The sequence below is a fragment of the Nipponia nippon genome, unplaced genomic scaffold, assembly GCF_047370975.1.
Source record: "Nipponia nippon isolate SJK-2023a ecotype South Korea unplaced genomic scaffold, ASM4737097v1 scaffold_1, whole genome shotgun sequence".
Classification (NCBI taxonomy): Eukaryota; Metazoa; Chordata; class Aves; order Pelecaniformes; family Threskiornithidae; genus Nipponia; species Nipponia nippon.
This window is the reverse complement of record NW_028262290.1, coordinates 61217070-61237588: the sequence shown is the minus strand read 5'-3', so window position 1 is coordinate 61237588 and position 20519 is coordinate 61217070. Positions and strand designations below refer to the sequence as shown.

The following is a 20519-nucleotide window of genomic DNA, read 5'->3' as shown; positions in this document are numbered from 1 at the left end:
CACTTATTAAACTGTCTTTATCTCAACCCACGAGTTTTTTCTCAGTTTTCCCCTTCCAATTCTCTCCCCCATCCCACTGTTGGGGAATGAATGAGGACTGGGTAGGAGCTTACCTGCCAGTTGGGGTCAACCCATCACAAACGGGCTGCCCAGAGAGGCTGTGCAGTCCTGGAGGTTTCTGAGACCCCACTGGACAAAGCCTTGAGCTACCTGATCTGACCTCAGAGATGATTTTGCTTTGAGCAGGAGGTTGGACTGAAGATCTCCTGAGGTCCATTCCAGCCTGACTTGTTCTGTGATTCCATGATTTGCAGTTCTTGTGAATCAGGCATAGAAACAGCTGCAATTAAATCAGTTCCCACCCTAGTCTTTGCATGATAACTGCTACCAATCCACCATCTGGTGGATTACATAGTTTCAGCTGACACTAAAATACAATTTTTAATTTTCTCCTTTAAACTGATAAACAATAGTTTTGAAAAAATCTTATCCTAAAATCATCAGCTATGAAAAGGGAAACACTGCAGGGACATTCACTTTTATGATAAGGAACCAGATGACTGGGCTCTGTCATGACCTTTTGACTTTGATAAAAAGATGTGAAGTTGCGTCAGTTAGAGGTGTGATACTAACGGACAGAACTGATCACACATGTCTAATAGTCTATGTAAGTAACATTTTAAAAAACAAACAAACAAAAAACCCCAACACATCCATATAACTAAAACGTATTTGAAATACAGTAACATGCCTTAACAAATAAGCCTCTCTCTGGCCACATCTCCAACCTCAAATTACTTGCATTATAAGGAAATCATGACAATGCTGATATGATATGGCATGATATGGTGTGATATGATCAAATAAATACCAGTAAAGAAAAATCCAAACCAGGTATTTTTATGTAAGATATTTTATAAAGGCAAGCTATATACGTGAATTGCAATTTGTTGTTGCTGAGCCATCACAGAAATATAGAAAAATCATATTATTACATTTAAAAGCAGACCTCAAGTACAGAACCTCTCTCTCTTAGTCTTTCCCAAGAGAAATTACCAAGTGTAACTATACCCCAAATCTGGTCCTAGTTACTCAGACTGCCATTATTCAACAGTAAATGCACATAAATGACATTAAATTGTTTCCTATTTAGTCAAATAAGAATGTTACTGTTTCACACTGCCCAACTTGTAACATCAAGTATGTACATTTACTGATTGGTTGGGTTTTTTTGGTTTTGTTTTGTTTTTTTTTTCTTTTTCTTACACACCTTTCAGAGCCTAAATGAAAGTGGGAGCTTTCTGGATTACTACTTAATTGTTGGCATAGAAAACCATAAAATAAAGGAAATACCCACAGTTAAGAGTCTCTGAATAATTTATCACATCACGTTTAGCAGTACAATAAGGTTGAAAAGTAAACAAATCTTTAGAGGAATAAAAAATAAGAAATAAGGTTCTTACTTCAGTTCTTGCTTCCCTAAGAAGAGATTCAATATCAGCAAGACAGAGAAATCATTTGTCTCACAACTTTTTTGCTTTGACCTTCATCAGGACTCTGTGGCTACCAAAGCTTACTTAATCTCTTCTGTTCCTTCCAGTCTTCACTTATGCTCCCTAGTCTTGTCAGACATGTCATTTCCCCCCGCCACTTTTAAAAATGAAAAGATATTTCTTTCTGTTTCTGTACTCTACAGAAATTCAAAGTCACTGATTTCTAATTGTCCAGGTCTGAGATGCAGACAAGAGCTGTTCTGTCTTGCACAAGCCTTGTTTTAGAGACACATTTTGACTTTATGAAATAGTAATTCTTTTTGAGAATGCTCCTCAGGTAATCAAACTAAGCAATGCACATACCTTATTTTTAACCAGCATTTTACTTTGTGTATTTTGATGATCACAACTCAATTTAGTTAGTGTTGTTTTATTTTTCATCTCCAGAAGTTCCTGAATTTCTTTTACCTGCAATTTCAGTCTTCTGTTCTCTTCTTCCAAACTTTGCTTTTCTGCTTCAAGTCTCTCTCTCTTACCCCATTCAGAGGTATTCTCAAACTGCAGTCTTTCCAGCTGGGAAGGGTTGGGGTGGGGAAAAAAAAAAAGAAAAAAAAAAAAAAAGAGAGAGAGAGAAAAAGGAAGAGGATTAAAACCCCCTGTTCTTTACAGAGTGAGGCTAATGGTCTCACCTCAGAGTAAGGTGGACATCTTAGAAATCAGCCCAAGATATAAGTTTTCCATGTTTCATAAAATTAAGTACTTGAATTTGAAAAGAAAAAAACCAAGACGTACATTAATCGTACCTTTACAAAAGTAAAGCATAGGTAATATTTTAATATAGTAACTGGTATTTCTTTCCCTGCTATTTATGGAAAAACAGTATAAAAAAAATAATAAAAATTTGTTTTAAATAACATTGAGAGTGATTTTGGTCTGACAGTGTCAAAGTTTACTTTTTATTCCCCAAAAGACGAAAAATCGGCATGTTTTTAGTTACAGTCTGTTTACACTTTAGAAGGACTATCATGAATATTCATTAAACTGAAGAAGTTCTAAAGTATGCCTTCAGTACTAGAAACCGCTATCCTAATAACTAGAGGAAGGACTTTTAAGTTTTCATACTACTCATTCTTGAGGTCATAATTAAGAGTCTTGAGGGAAATATTATCTTTTATGACCAATGCTGTAACCTTAATTTAGGATAACCCAGATTTCTGAATTTATTTATCTAATCCACATATAGGGTGAATTAAATATATCAATAAAAAGCCACATTACTAAGTCATATAAAGTAATTATCTAACAACTGATTTCATTTACTCCTCAGAGACAACTAGACAGAGGTTTTGTCAAGAATGTATGAAATTTTCCTCAGATTTCAAAAGAAAAACTGGTAAAATTAATTTATTTTTATAGCATAAAACAGGTACTTAGCAGGTACTAACACATATTTATCAGAAGATTATTATTGACAAGTACTTATTATTAACAAGTTATTATTAACTGGTACATATTAGAAGATGAAAAGATATTAAGATAGATTAAAAACTGTGAAAATGAAAGATTCCAGTTCTTTCAACTGAGATGAAAAAAGTAGATAAATGCTAATACATAGAAGTAAAAATTTTAAGAACTTTACAATTTTCAGTTCTATGAGAACTAAAATGGATTATTTGACAGAAGTAGAGACTGACAACAGTGCAAGGCACTTCTTCATTGAAGAAACAGGATGTCGGTGCCAATAAGGCTTTAGAAAGAGCCAGAGAGGTGTACTTTTTCAGATATTGGTTACTTTTATTTTAGTATCAATTTCTGGCAAATAATGAAAAGCTACTAAACATGAAGCAAAGAGAATGAGGTGTTACAGCATCAGAGAAACATAATTCAGACACTGTGAATTGTTACAATGTGATTATCTATGTAAATCAAATAGTAAACTTGTCTGTTCCCACCTTATTTCTGAGCAAATAAAAACAGTTAGAAACTCTGTAAAGTTAAAGAAGCTTATTCGGAATTTCAGAGGAAAGTAGAAATACTTTTTGAGTCTCTCTAGTAAGGCCAAAAATCATATTCAATGGAATATAATGAGTGATTTTTTTATTAACAATGATAATATTCTTCCAGATATTTCTCTAGCTAGTATTCTATATACGATAAACTAGAGGATTCCCCAAAAGACTGAGTAAAGTAGGGGGGGGAATAACGCTCCACAAGCTTCATCTTCTCATGATGAAGAATGATAAAAGACAAACAGCAGTGCTGATGTTTCAAACAGTTTCCATGTATAGATCAGACCCTGACCATAAGCTTATCCGTTTGAAAATTAGGTCCATAATGTCCAAAGGCTTACATTATTTAGGTATGGGTACTTTATGAACTAAAGTTGCATCTAAATACTAAAGTATAAACCTTGGAATAAATAGGAAATCAAAGACAAAAGATCTAAGGCATTACAAGAAAATATTTCATTAGCAAATAATTAGAGCCATCTCCAAATTCCATTTCTAAGCATATTCACATACCGTACCGCAGTCACCAACCGTATGAAATTTAAGAGGAGCAAGTGCCGGATTTTCCACCTGGGATGGAGTAATCCTGGTTATACACACAAACTGGGGGACAAGAGGCTGGAGAGCAGCCCCAGAGGAAGAGATCTGGGGGTCTGGGTTGACTGCATGTTGAATATGAATCAATGATGTGCCCTGGCAGGCAAAAGGGCTAAACCATGTCCTGAGGTGCATCAAGCACAGCATAGCTGGCTGGTCGAGGGAGGTGATTGTCCCACTCTATACCACACTGGTGTGGCCCCACCTTGAGCACTATGTGCAGTTTTGTGCACCTCAATATAAACAGGACATCAAACTATTAGAGTGTGTCCAGAGGAGGGTGACCAAGATGATAAAAGGTCTTGAGGGCAAGACTTATGAGGAATGTCTGAGGTCACTTGGTTTGTTAAGTTTGGGGAACAGAAGGCTAAGGGGTGACCGCATCACAGTCTACAGCTTCCTCAAGGGGCAGGTGCTGATCTCTCTCTGGTGACCAGAAACAGGATGTGAGGTAATGGCATGAAGCTGTGTCAGGGGAAGTTCAGATTGGACATTAGGAAAAGGTTCTTCACTGAGAGGGTGGTCGGTCACTGGAACAGGCTCCCCAGGGAAGCAGACACAGCACTGAGCCTGTCAGAGTTCAAGGAGCATCTGGACAACACTCTTCATCATATTGTTTAGCTTTAGGTAGTCCTGCGAGGAGTAGGGAGTTGGACTCGATGATCCTTATAGGTCTCTTCCAACTTGAGATATCCTATGACTCTAAATACAGAGGATGAGTACCAACTACTTCCCTTAGAAAAGTCAATTGTCAAAGAGTTAAAAACTGAATGGATTATGTTTAAAGGCATTTTATTCTACCAACAAAATAATTTCCTCAGACTGTTCCTTCTCATCATGGATTATTTTCTCCCCTTAACAAAGAAAACAACAAGAACAACAAATGAATAACCCTCCCCACACACCCCCAACAGAATTCCTAAAACCTTGGCCAGACTTAACATCATGATACACTGTTGGAGGGTACTATTTAAAGAGAACCCTGAAATATTTCTTAAAACTAAAATGGGCCTTTGATCTAAGATTAGGCATACTAGCAAGTAAGAAAGAAAGGAATGTATTCCTTTCGTACTCTGTATCATATTGGCAGCCTAACTGGGAACTAATTTTAGCTTTTTAAACAATTATGCTATTCAGCAGTTGTCTTTACATTATGGACTTATTCTTGTATGAAAAGACTTTAAACAGCTACAAAACTGCTAGTTTTGGGGGGTGGTCCATCTGGGTAAAGAAAAATACAACAGAGTGAAAGGCCTATGTATTTTATATTCATACTGCCTCACAGTCTTTAAAGGTTATTTACCAAGCTAAATTCCTTAGAATGTGATAAACACCTGTACTGAGATTAAACAGGGAATCAGAGAAGGATAATTTTGTACCCTTGGTTTTGGGTTTGGGTTTTTTTTGGCAAGTCTACCCACTGGTGATAGAGTACAAAATGTTAATTCCAATACACAAGACAATGTTAGATGCTCACATGTTCCTACTGAGGTCTTTAAACTCTATCTACTGAATCTCTGTACAACAACTGGAAAAGAAGGGATCACATATTTGTATTTAGCACCAAATCTTCCCCCCCCCCCCCCCAAATTGTGCAGATTTACATTTGCTCAAATATCATCTACTGAACTGCAAGCACAAAAACTGTATTTTTCTAAATAAATAAGCAGGCATAATGTCTTACAAGTACCCATGAAAAATTTTGAACACAAGAAAGCCCTATGTTCTTACAAAGCATCTGCCAAAAGACACAACTCAAATTTTAAGCCTGAAAGTTCACCTTTTCACAGTGATGACGATAATCAATACCAATTCATTTTTTGCAGACTTCAAGTAAAGAAAAATCACAAACCCATCCAAGGTTGAATTTCAGTCAGACAATTAAGCACAAGATGACTACCAAACCAAGATCTCTGATGTCAAAGATAAACTTACTTATCTTTGTGCCTGTAAAATTTCAATTAATTGCACCCAAGAGGTCTATAAACTCTAATAATGATAAATTTAAATATTTAATATATCATGTACATAAAGAACTCCATAATAAAGTCAGAAAAAAACACTAGCTTGTACAAAATCATGACTACACAATTTTAGTATCATTGATTTTACTATAAATCATTGTCCAGCAAAGTACTAAAACTCATGTTTTCTGAAATACTAATTTTCAGAGTGTTAGTAATCAGGGTTGGTTTGTTTTTCATTAGAGTTCTCCCAAACTATACCTTAGGCTTATTCCAAATGACACTTTTTAAATAATGCTCTCATAGGAAGTATTTGCTGTCTTTCTTCTTTGGTAAAGAATGTGCAAAAAAAGTGAGGTGTGAGATCTCAACTTTCAGATTTCAAGTCAGAATGCTAAGTTCACCAAGTCATCATGTGTAATTCTGTCACTCCCAGCTAAAAAGATCAACCTTCTCTTGAGTAGACAGAATTTGTCTCCCACACCTGTGCAATGCATTCCTAATCGCACCTCACACCGCAAAACCCCTGTCAGGGCCCTTCCAGCTCCAGGAGGTCAGCTGGCAGCACTCAAGGCCAGCTAGCTCATATGAGCTGTTGTAAAGAGCTGGAAGACTCAGCAGAGGGAAGTCTCTCTTTGCCTCGGGGCTGCTTTTAATCTGAATATTCCACCCCCCATTCTTGACGGAGCTATGATGCAAATATTTTCATATTACATTTAAAACAGACAGGAGAGGTTCATACAACGGTAATAGAGATTGCAGAAAACAGCTTTGATACCCCTATTGTTTTATGAGGAGCACAGGTGTTCCTGAAATGACTAGTCTCATCTTTCTATATGAACTTTTCAACATATTTTATCTTGAATCAAATAAAATTAATTATGTCTGAAATTATATATTTTTAACTTATTTAGTGGAAAACTGAAATATTGCTATTAAAAAGGCCATGAAGGAGATTTTTTTTTTAAGTACAAAAATAACTGAAAATTACTGCCCAAGTGTTTGTCGGTAACATCTTTGCTAATTAATCTTCTTAAAGTAAAGAAGGATGTACACATTTATTTTCATTGACAATTAAAGAATATTATTTTACATTACTTTTTCTGAATGTTTATATTCTATATTAATAGATAATCTAATCAAGTCATCACAATTTTTAAGCAGGATACTTCTGGCATACAGAATAATGAGCATGTGTAAATATACATGTTGATATTTGCAGAACAAAAATTCAAAGGAAAAATATGTGCTGCTTACAGTATTTGTCCAATGACACACATGAAGCCAATTTTACTTATTTTTTACTCAGTCATATTTTCAAAACAATGTGAACAACTCTAAGCAATATGGGTATTGCATGTATCAGGTGTGAGAAATATTTCCTATGCAAGTTCAACTACTTGTTCCATGAATTAGCTTCACTCTTTTAATTTAATTAGGAACTAAAACACCTTAATGGCTTACTGATTGCTCAGGATAGAACCAATAGTATATTCAAAACAGCCTAAGAAAACATGTGAATGTACAGTATTATTACAGCTTTTAGTTGTCCATTTGAATCCATAAAAAAACAAAACTGGGTCAGTTATGCATCTTAATTTATGGTTTTTAAAAAGTGACTTAGAAGTTACAACGTTGTAGACTCCTTCTGTTCGCCGTACTTCAAAGATGAAATACAGATATTCACAGCAGTAATATCCCATTCAAGAATCGCACTACTGTTTTTCTAATTGAAGTATGACTTCACAAGGCTAAGTGCTGGGTCCTGCACTTGGGTCACAACAACCCCATGCAACGCTACAGGCTTGGGGAAGAGTGGCTAGAAAGCTGCCTGGCAGAAAAGGACCTGGGGGTGTTGGTCAACATCCAGCTGAACATGAGCCAGCAATGTGCCCAGGTGGCCAAGAAGGCCAATGGCATCCTGCTTGTATCAGAAATAGTGTGGCAGGACTAGGGAAGTGATCCCCTGCACTCAGCACTGGTGAGGCCACACCAAAAATACTGTGTTCAGTTTTGGGCCCCTCACTACAAGAAAGACATTGAGGTACTGGAGCATGTCCAAAGAAGGGCAATGAAGTTGGTGAAGGGTCTAGAACCAACCTTATTTTCCAATGACAAGCTCCCTGCCTTTAGAGAAAGTAACTTTCGCACTTAAAAATGAAAAAAAAGAAGAAAAAAAAGAGTAGTTACATATGCTGATGGGCTCTGTGGACTGTTTCATAACTGTTACAACTAGAACTGCTCTGTGAGGGATCTATTCCCCCTCACTGAGCTTGAATGCACCCCTGGGATCTTTTGATCTACTCCATGCTACACAGTTTCAAAAGGCTGAAAATCATCTCATCTATTGTGCAAGTAACTTGTGCAGACCTGCTTTCCTTTCCGTTATGCAGCCAGAGAAAACAAGTGTCGTGAAACTTAATACAGCAAGATGAGGAAAGCAGATAGAAGAACTTCTCTCAGTAATGAAGTTGAGCCAGATGCTATTGAAAATGCAACACAAGGCAAACATTCAAAAAGCATTAGCTGTTTTGAAAAGAGCAAATGAAATTTCTGTGTATATACTTACATGTATGTATATGTGTACACACATAGACGTGTTCCTGTGCTTCTTTAAAGGGAACCTGGCGTTTTTAATTTTTTTTTCCCCTTTTCATTACATGAATTTAAATTAATCTATTGCTGCCTTAAAGTCTACTGTCTCCTTTCACTTTTCACACAAAAACATTTCACAGAAACAGTAATATTTATTTTTCATTTTTAAATTTATTACTGAAACTTCAATTAAAAATGCAAATTGACTGAATAGCAGTGATACTTATCTCACATCTACACTGAAAAGAATTTCAGGCTTTTTTTTTTCCATGTAAAAGATACATTTTCATACGTGTACAGAAAATAAGTATTTTAGATGCTCTTGGGTGGAGCTACAGATTCTGATTTATAAAGAAATTGAAAGCAACAAGTGAAAGAAACCATTTGCAACTCAATGTTACATGTTAAAAAAACTTGGGATGTTTCATTTTCCATTCAAATGTGAATATTTTCTCTCCAGAATACATCTCCACAAACTTGCACTGAGTTTTGCTTTTCAATAGGAAGACCAGAATAATGGTGGAAGCATAGTGAGGTCAAGGTACTGTCAGTGAAGTGGATAATTGCTAAGGTGAATGGTGCAAATGAAGTACAGTGTACTGACCTTTTGAACCTGGATAATTATGTCTTAGAGCTAACCTACACCATTTTATGACTAATATAAAAGACAAAGGCCCTGAGAAAAACAGACACAGAAAAAGGAACTCCTCCTGGTACAGTTCATTAGCAGGAAAATCTTAATGCTGTAGTTGAGTTTAAGGCAACACAACAGTGGTTGAGGCTCAAAACGTTTTATTGAAACAAGTTTTTCTCCTTCTTTTTGGTCAAGGGAAGATGGAATAGGATGGAGGACAACAATTAAGCTGCCTGCTGATTACTTAATGGGAGCACTGACAGCAAGAAAATAGGATGGCGAAGAGGAGATGTAACAATCAATATTATTTTGGATGGAAAACGGAAAATTCTCCACGCACCCCTGAGGAGCAAGGGAGATTAAGAAAGCTGCAATTTTTGTTTGGTTTTAGCACAAAGTTTTGTTAGCTTCCTATAATACTAACTACAAAAAGTTAGGAAAGTGTATTTAGAGAGTTACAATCTCCAGCTTTCTAAAGGAAGCATTTAAAATAGAGATGGACAGAAGCTAAGAATTATGGTAAAAAGCTGTAGTTTTTATTTTATCTGAATGACAATGATATCAGAAAAAACGCCAGTTCAACTAGAAATTCTCTCTGCAAAAGGTTTTTCTTTCACAAAACTGGCACTTTTTAGCAACAACATTTTCTGAGAAAGATTCTCCAAACGTCTTAAAAGTTATCTGTACAAGATACTTCACATTACATGCAAAGCCTTTTCCACAGCTGAATTGACTGAAAACAGAAGAGTTTAATTTATTTATTTACAATCTGAGCCTTACTCAACCACACCAAAACATTAACTTCTAATGCTATCTGTCTTCATACTAATCTACAGGCAAGCCAGATATGGCCTACAAACTTGTGACCCAGAGAGGCAAGAATTCCTGTTTAAACTAATAAAAAGAAACCTCTGGCAGCCTCACTCAAATACCTGTAAAACATCTGTTTCAGTCTGCACAAATCAAAAAAGAATATTTAAAATCACTATGCTTTTGTGTGCTTTAAATGACTACACAGGACTTTTTTGGGTTTTAAAGCAGGATGAATGAATACACTTTTTCAAGATTCTTGATATCCTCACTATATTGTGCATGGAGGTAATTTCCACTCATCTACACTACAATTTATTCTACAAACGCAAATCAAGAGACAGATTGAACTGAAAGTTAAATGAGCCACAAGCTGATTATGAATTAGGGATCATGTCACCCTCCTAAAAAAGAAAACCTATTGAAACAACTCTATAGATTCATAAAGAATTTAGTGAATTTGACTTTTATAGATCTTGTCCCCACAGTTACTTACAAAACTCAGGCACAAGAAAGTTCTTTTTTTTCTGAAGAAAATGTTCATTTTCTGTAACTCACACAGGAATACTATCTCTCAAAAAAACTCATATCCAATGATCTTTTTAAAGCCAGAGCCAAGAACTCAACAGTTGTGCAATTTTGCCAACAATCTTCCAAGTAATTGCACATTGACAAGTGTCATGGTTTAACCCCAGCTGGCAACTAAGCACCACACAGCCGCTCACTCACTCCCTCCCCCAGGGGGATGGGGGAGAGAATTAGAAGGGTGAAAGTCAGAAAACTCGTGGGTTGAGATAAGAACAGTTTAATAATTGAAGTAAAATGAAATAGAATAGTAGTAGTAGTAGTAGTAGTAGTAGTAATATAAAATAATAATATACAAAGCAAGTGACGCACGATATACTTGCTCACCACCTGCTGACCGATGCCCAGCCCACTCCTGAGCAGCGATTGCTGCGCCCTGGCCAACTCCCCCCAGTTTATATACCGAGCATGACATCATATGGTATGGAATAGCCCTTTGGCCAGTCTGGGTCAGCTGTCCTGGCTGTGCTCCCTCCCAGCTTCTTGTGCACCTGGCAGAGCATGGGAAGCTGAAAAGGCCTGGACTGGTGTAAGCACTACTTAGCAACAACTAAAACATCAGTGTGTTATCAACATTATTCTCACCCTAAATCCAAAACACATCACTATACCAGCTACTAGGAAGAAAAAATCAACGCTATCCCAGCTGAAACCAGGACAACAAGAAATGCAAGGACAGAGAATATACCATTTCACAGTGGTAGTTTTGTTTATTTATGAGATGCCATCAACTTCTAAGGTATTGAATTTGTTGCTGCTGCTAGAAGAAACTGCAAAAGTGCAATTTCCTTGAATATGGCACCTAGGTAGATTGAATCAAATAAATTAAAAAACAAGCTCTGCCTGAGAAGTCTACCATCAAGTGGAAGTGTCACATTTCTTCATCAAGACTGTATTGTGAAACACCATTACAATTTGTAACAGTTATAATACTGGGTCTGAAGCTCTTTTATCAATGGTCTAAAAGTAATGGTATCAAACTGTTACAGATACTTTCATTACAACTGGGAGAAAAAAATGTCTGTACTGGAAGATTAGGAAAAACCTGATAGAGGCAGAAGCATCTTCAAAGAGATATTATATACAAGCAGAAGAGATCAGTTAGATGGCTGAATCTGATTCTCTGAAATCTCTTTTGGCTTTAGGTCAAAAGAGTCTGTAGAACTTGGAAGATGACAGTGGTTCCATCCCACTGCATACCTCCCTTTGGAAAAGGTGTAAGAGGAAGACAGGCTTCACATAAGCAAGACACTCATGTCCAAGTGGATAGGAAATACTTTCAAGCATATACCACAATATACCTTTTTTTTTTGGGGGGGGGGCGGGGGGGAGTGTATTTATTTTATTTGTTTTGAGATTTCTACTGCTAGAAGCCTGTAAGAGTTTAGTGACAACTGCAAAAGGTCCTAGGTCTGAAAAGAAACCCCTCAGCTTGCCTGCTTCCAAGCTCAGCACTGCTGCGCAGAGGTGTGATACTTGCTGGCAAGCAAAACTATTACTCATCATGTGTGACACTAGGCAGTTTTGTAATGATTATTTACAGTGTATGTGACTGTTTCTAGAATTCTTTTCCTTTTTCATCTAAAAGAAGTAATCAAAGACTACCAGAATCCATAGCACTCCTTCCACAGGAAAGGGAAGACAAATGTTGGCTACCTTTTTATTTGACAAGTACTTCAATATTCAATATAGGAAAAAATAATTTACTCTGCTTTTTTTCTTATCGTGAGCAAGTCTGCCAAGAGCACCATTTAGTCCATCAGAAACTATACTGAAAGCATGATAAATGTTATTGTGCCTGACAATATCTTGAGACACCAAGCCTTGAAACAAATTGAACTTTTTAATGAATGCTTATAGTCATAACAATGGATGTATCTGAGCTCCAGCATGTTTAGTAATTAAACATTTCTTTCTTCTGGTACTACTCAAATGTTTATCTGCTGCAAGCTGATATCATTGCATTATGTTGACATTAAAAGAAAAGTTGCTCATTAACTGGCATTTATTTTCCTCTTCGCCATCTGCACACAGAGAAAATTCTTTTGTGTGTATGACTAATTTACCACAAGAGATTTAGGCAGGAATATAAGTTGTCCATAGACACACAAAAAACTTAAAGGCTGAAACTTTACAACAATCATGAATAATATATGCAGAGGCATAAATAAGTTCAAGAAAAGGAAAATGCTGGGAGTGAGGTGGGGAAAATTACCCTTGATCCCACAGATCTTTCTTTGTATGTTGATTCCGTCACTGCTTTTATGAATTTCTTTTTAGTTCAAATTGATACGCGCTATGTATTACATTAAACTAAATAAACATTAACTTCTTCACTGAAAAACTGGGAATGGTGTCCATCTTAAATAATCCTTAATGCAGCTTTAACAGTCCACATGAATGTGCTCATCAGCACAGGAGAGTCACGATATTTCAGATGATGTTTGTTGCATTCATGAATCAAACATAGCATCTGGATGGATCATAATGTATCTGATGGAGCTCCACTTAAAACAATGAATTCACATGAAGAATTGTTTAGTATCAGCTACCTGCTGTTCCAGAGAATCTACTATGCATTCAAGAAAAAAAGTTTTTCTGTCAATGAGTATCAGAGAAAATTATTCATAATGCCAGTCCAAAATTCTACTTTCACTAATTGTCTGAAATTAATTAAAAACTTCAGAGTAACTACTTTTACCTATCTAAACTCTTGAGATCAGTAGAGAGAACAGCAAGAGATCATGCACACATATTTACTGTAAAATTATGAAGTCTTTTTATATTTTATCTTATTTTAGACAAAAGATATATTTACATTTTTCAGGTGGCAAAAATAAGGAAGATGACTAAACAAATACAGAAAGCTTTTTGCTATATGCTAGCCTTCTTCACTGTAATCATAATTCATAAAAAGATTGAGACTAGAAGAATATCCAAACCGTCAGTGTCTACCAAGTTGTACAGTACTGCTTACTTATTTCACATTTTCATACGTGAATAACATGCTATTGCAAAAAATATCTAGGAAACCAGTTAGAACTAGAAAGGACTGTTATAATAAAGATATACAAACACATACTATAAATAAAATATGAGAGCCATAAGATGTAAGGACAATTCTGACAAGTAGACATTCTTGTAGGCTTGCCAAAAAAGCATGAATGTTTGAATGAATATTTAAAAACAAATAAAAGTACGATTATTTTTTCTGACACATCTTGTGCTATTTTAGCTGTCTCTTCTCCAACATAATGTCTATTTTTGTATTTACATAATTAATTACATGATCCCTGTTAGAACCCTACTATCTCAGATTCCCCCTGGTTTAGTATAACATTAAGTAAATAAAAAATTCTTTATCCCCACTGGCCCCAAGATAGATTTTCCTGTTGATGAAGAAGAATAGTACATCTGTCAGGTAAACTATGACCTAGCTGATGATTAGAGCTAGGATTTAAAACTGAAGGGAAGTAGCTGGTTTCCTTCTGACATCTAGGTCCATCAAATGAAATTAAAAGACAAAAAATCTGCCTTAGTTACACCTGCAGGAGAAAGAATTCTGCACTTGCACTACCTTCAGGCCAAAAACAGGTCTACAATAACAATACTTGCCAGTGCCCAAACCTTGGTGGCAACCAGACTGACTCAAAGGTCTGTCAGAAACTGAAAATACGTCTTACATAGCCAAAAGACTGCAGTGTTTAAATGATTACAATTTATGATTAAGAGGCTTGCTATAAGTATATTTCATTTTGCAGCTAAACCCAATTAGCCTTAATAAAACTAGGTCCACTGAAAAACATCTACAATCTCTTCAAGAGACAATAGCTCCATAAAGCTGTGGTCTTTAATTCTACAGCCCTACTTATAAAGTCTGGTAGATAGGATCCTGAAATATGTTAATCCTTTTTAGGAATCAATCAATCAATCAACAAATAAATAAATAAATAATGAATTCTGCCACGAGGATCCAGGATGCTTGTAATTGTGATTGTATCTCCTCAGTCTTTCTCTAATAGCTGGTGACCAGTATAGCAATAAACTGCATGCGAAACAGTGTGGTATCAACAGAAGGCATTTTTCTAACGGGGGGAGGGAGGTGGAGAGATGGGATATTATTATGGCAACAATAATATACTTTTTTTCTGAAGTAAATAAGCTTTATGAAGTGCTGCTGCCTGTTCATTAGTGTACATAATCAGAAGCTACAGACTAACAAAGAATTTATACAAAGGACCTGTGCACTTACCCCTAAAGTAATATGAAAATCAGCTTTCCAGAAGATCAACTGGTATCAAAAGGAGTTATCAATCATAAATTAAATTAAAACAAAAACAAACAAACAAAAAAGACCACCAAACAACAGAGGTTCCCATTCAATGTTTTTGTTTGGTTTGCGTTCTCATATTAAAAAGAAAAAAAAAAAGCAATCTGATAAAAGGCATGTATTCTTGAAATACTGAAATTAACATTCACACTCACACTATGTGGAGAAATCACATATCTCATGTCCTTTATTTTAGTGAATGTATCCAGGGGAAAAGGGATGATTACAGGCATTCCAATAGCTATATAACGTTAAAGAATTTTTCCACACAAGAATACTGAAGAATGAAATCTTCTTACATAAGAAAACACTTCTATTGAGATATAAGCCAAGGGGTAAACCATTTGTAGGCTGTCTTGGAAACTGAGGAGCTTTCACTCATGGTGTGAAGCGAACAAATACATAAATGCTTTATTCATTTTTATAGCCAGGCAATATATCAAACATGTCCACATGTCCTGATCAACTAAGTTACTAATACACATGAAAAATGAACCATGTACTTTATTGTCTTTCAGAACAGAACTCAGCAATCTGTAGTTCAAGATGCAAACCTCATACATTACCAGTCCACACAAATATTTGTAATTTTTCTAATCAGCAAGGTGTGTTTCAGCTGAGAGGAGACACACACAAAACTGATTCCTTGGTTACATATATCTTAAAAAGCACGCCTAATTATTATGAGCACTAATGCATCGCCTATATGCAAATTTAATTAGTGAAAATAATAAAAATAATAAAAACTAAACATGACCATCTTCATCCACCTTGCAAAATAAAATGGAATATCTGCCTCATCTCAGTGGTCATTCTCAGTGCAGCTTTGTGTCATATTTGCTGATATAAATATTTCAATATTTTATTACCATTCCTGGTTGGGGAGCTCTCATTGTACGCCCGTTTGCAGTCGAAAAGGTAACAGGCCATATATTTGCATACGTCAAAATAAAATATTTGTGTAAGACCCGTTCCTGAATTTTAGCATCAATACTGATATTGACTGAATTTCTAAGTAGCCTAGATGAAATAATCCCTGCGAGTACATTCTCCAGGTTAAAGTTGAAAGTATTCTGTCTTCTTGAGTTTCTGAGCACTTTGTGAGGGATTGTTGGGGGATTCATAGGAACCCTCTGAGGAACTTGTGGGTACTGCTGCTGCCACGTAAGGAACCACTGAATAACTGTCCCTTCACTATCAGACTCTTGGACTCAGACCTTCAGAAGGAGGATGCAGCTCTGCAAATGTCAGGCTGCAGGGAATCCCTTGAGCCTCTTGCTGGGCACATGGTGTCCATGACTGCAGGAGGTGTGTAGTTGTCAAGGGGTTGTGCTTCCTTGTGAAAGAGCTGTGGGGAGAGGCCACCAGACTGCACAGCATCAGAGAGGATGAGAAACAGATGGACCAGATCTTCTCTGAGACCTTGCAGCTTTAAGAGTCCAAACCTTCAACTGTAGGGGAGGGGCAGAAAGACCTTATGCCTATGAAGTTGGAAAGTGGGAACTTCCGTGATGATGAAGGCTGGAAGCTGGTGACTTCTTACGGTAGGAAGAAGGTTCATGCCCCACCAGATAAACTGCACTTTCAGAACAGGTTCACTGCCCTTGCTGTTGATGAGAAGCATCTCCTCTTTTTCATTCTGCAAACAGCATCCTAGAATCATAGAATCATTGAGGTTGGAAGGGACCTCCAGAGATCATCTGGTCTAAACTCCCTAGCTCAAGCAGCACCTCCCAGAGCTGGTTGCCCAGGACCATGTCCAGATGGCTTTTGAATATCTCCAAGGTGTGAGACTCAGTAGCTTCTCTGGGCAACGTATGCTAGTGCTCAGTCACCCTCCAAAGTGTTTACTGATGTTTAGAAGTAACCTCCTGTGTTTCGGTTTGTGCTCATTGTCTCTAGTCCTGTCACTGGGCACCACTGAAAACAGCCTGGCTTCATCTTCTCTACACCTTCTCTTCAGGTATTTACAGACATTCATAAGATCACCCGATCATTCTCTTATCCAGGCTGAACAGTCCCAGCTCTCTCAGCCTTTCCTCATATGACAGATGCTCCCATGCCTTTGTCATCTTAGTGGCCCTCTGTTGGATTCTCTCCAGTATGTCCATGTCTCTCCTGTACTGGGGAGCCCAGAACTGGAGCCAGCATTCCAGGTGTGGCCTCACCAGTGCTGAGCAGAGGGGAAGGATCACTTCCCTTGACCTGCTGGCAACGTTCCTCCTAATGCAGTCCAGGATACCATTACAATTCTTTGCCGCAAGGGCGTATTGCTGACTCATATTCAAATTTTACTTAATAGTCTCTATTTTTTTCTTCATCCCACCCCCAACACCAACATTACTAGACTTTCTCTTTTGCTCAACCCTAATCTTATTTTCCAGTTCTGACCGGAGCTAAGACTCCCACCTCTGGCTCACACCATAAAAGCCCTCACAGTACAGATCTCTTGGCTGTCCTAACTTTCCTTTGGCTGCCCTAACTTTTCCAACAGCACCTGTAAGCTTTCTCTTTTGCTCTGAGCTTCTGGCTCAGACTAAGACAAAGAACCTCACCTTCAGAACTTCTGTCAGTATCACTCGCAACCTTGCCTGCCCTGTATTTCTTATTTTAGACACTATTCAGATATATTGCCCTCCTACTTTTATGGCTTTGCTGTATTTTAAAAGTAATGCTTGTGCTACAAAATATACCAACAAATACATCTAAGGTCATATTGGCCTTACTCAGCTGTGCGAAAAAGATGCTACGCTAGCTTACTTCGGTAATTTGACTCTGAAAATTTACTACATGGCTTAAGAAAGTCCCCTTTTGCTATGGTCTTTCAGGCTATCCCATATTAACTTTCTACTTGGGATCCATTCTAGCCTACTTCTTCATGCTAGCCACTTCTAAGGTTTCCCACTTCCTTGAAATTGTTTGTAAGTCAAACATTTTTCATCCCTTCTTGTACAAATCTGAAGAGTGTGACCCTCAGAGTAATTCGTGACTGCAGAAACCAAAGTTGAAGCCTTGGTTCCAATAGAATTCAGTAACTATATACTCATAACTTTCATATTAGGTATCCTTTAAGTAGCCTTTGACTTGAAGGTTGTTTTTTTGAATAATGACAAAACCACTCAGATTCAAGTGCTTCCCACAATTAGAAACAGAGATTGAATCTAAACTCCTTTGGATGTACTGGACATCTGTTTGTAACATCCTTTTTACTGCAAGCTCTTCAAGTTATCAATTTTTTGTTATGTTTAGCAAAATATTGGTGCCTAGATAAGCATGACCTCACATAAAAATGGCATGTACAACATACCCATTTGCTATATTCCTAAATGAAAGTGATATTTGAGATGGGATTAATACGACTTAATTCTCAAACTGCATTTCCTTTTTGCCTAAAGCTGAACATAATAATTATAGTTCCAACCAAGATTAATCTAAATGAACATTGTGGTTTAGGTGAATTTAAAATGTTCTCTAATCTCAGTCAAGAAAAGAATTCACATTTCAGCTAATCCCTTGGAGAATATTGCTTGAAATTTATAAGGGACACACGTCAACCAAACCTCTCAAAACTTCACAAGCCATCACTCATCTGGACAATCAGAACTCCAATGTGCTAACAAGTGCGTAGTTGCTTTTGCTGTTATGCATGGAGAGGTTACATTTTTAATCCAGGCAATAAACAAGCAAAAATTCCCATATTAGCTAACAATCAACTGATCTAGGAAATGTATCTGAAAATAATTTAAAAAAAAAAAAAAAAAAAGAAAAGCTCTTGACATTCACACCAAAAGGGGTTTGTTTGTTTGCTTTACAAACAATGGCATGCTTTTCTTGCATTTGATTGGATTTTGACAGAACACAGTAGGGGTGACAGTGGTAATAGATTAAACAAACCGTGTTAAAAACCCTAAATAAATGGCAAAGATCCTTTTAGGCATAGGGATTATAGCAATTATTTCTCCTAATTTAATTTGAAATCTCAAAGGGCAGCTGGTTTGTAGCATTCTTAACCAAAAAGATCTGAAGCAAAGCATGAGCTTTCATCCCTTAATTTGCCTCAGTGATATCTTAGCTTAAAAAAAAAAAAAAAAAAAAAAAAGACTGCTCACTAGTTCCCCAGTGTGCTTAAAGTTTCAATACTAGACATTTTGGTTTATATTTCGAAAGAAGGTATAATAGGTCTCTGCTGAGAACATTTTTTTTTTTTTAAATGACACTTGAAACCTTTTATTTAACTCTGCTTATTTTCCTTTTCATCTAAGTATTGTTGCAATGGCAAGCTGAAGTTGCCCAGTTTAAGAGTTCTTATGATCTGAAGTTAGTTTACTTCTGTTACTAGTGTTGTTATCAGGGGGAGGGAACTGGGGGTGTGTGTGGTCTTTCAGGCTTTTTTCCTCCCTAAATCTAATACAACAAAATTCTTCCCAAATTAAGGAACACAGACTACCCCCTTAGAGAGCTGAGACTGACTAGTGCAAATCTTTTCCAACATCAAGATAAAGAACAGATTTGTCAGTTTACATGCCTATGAGAAGAAATACATATATAGACTGTACTGGAAGCAAAAATAAGCTTCTATTCTATGGAAAAGGATGACTGATTAATTTTTTAGTCTTAACTCTCAGAACAATGATAATTTATCTGTAATTTACCAAAGATAATTTAAAAATTTGGGATTTTTACAGATAAACAGGATACAAATTTAATTGTAGTTCAGACTATAACAGCCTACCTCACTTTGCTTCAAGTAGTTATCTATTTCTGTGTGTGTAATAATGCTATTAGTTATTATTAGTAACTAATTCAGGGAATAGCCATGAGCTATTATCTCAGTTTACAGTACATTTTTTTATGTAACTGATAATGAATCATACCAACAATACACCAAAACTGACAGCAAGTCAAAGTGCTCTACATTTAAGTCAGGAACTATGCAAGATCACTTATCTTACAGACGAAGACTGTTGACTTTTCAGATTAATAGTTAAGTGGTGCTGGGAATAGGATGTTTGCTGTAATTGTAGATCTCTGAAAATAAATATATCTTAGATAACTAGAATACTAAGTAGTGTGAAACCACACTAGAATTTGTAATCATTACCTTCCATAACAACATACATAATAAAACAACATACGTAATAAAAATTTGCAAGTCTGACTGGACATAATATTAAATTTTCAGGAAAATCAAGACTGCATCAAAGTTGCTAGATGAATACCAGACTATTATACCAACGTTACTTAAAGTGCAGGTAATTTGTACTATACGCTAGATTCCAAAAGTTGCCATGTTCTGGTGCAGTGAGCTTTCTCCTTAAACAACAGCCTATGCTAAAAGGGACAGATTAAACCAGTATTTAAGCTTATTTTCTCTTCTAAACTGAAAGTTCAACAGGATTGAAGAAATGCAGGGGCTGACTTTGTTCAAAGAAATTTTGAAGTGTTGTGTTGCTTAGACTTCAGAGAAGTATGGGATAGAACATTGTTTCCACAGAATATGAA

General features: G+C 36.5%; 1 protein-coding gene across 7 annotated transcripts in view; it reads right to left on the bottom strand.

Moving 5' to 3' along the window:
- CCDC102B (coiled-coil domain containing 102B) overlaps positions 1-20519 on the bottom strand; it is a 179371-nt gene that overhangs the window by 126466 nt on the left and 32386 nt on the right. For 5 of the 7 annotated variants that reach the window (XM_087736409.1, XM_087736424.1, XM_087736415.1 and 2 more), the window contains one exon: positions 1962-2066. In XM_087736409.1, the coding sequence (XP_087592535.1) occupies positions 1962-2066 (105 nt within the window). Of the gene's footprint in view, positions 1-613; positions 2067-20519 lie in introns of those variants that run through there. The other 2 variants (XM_087736398.1, XM_087736404.1) reach the window with 1 other exon arrangement.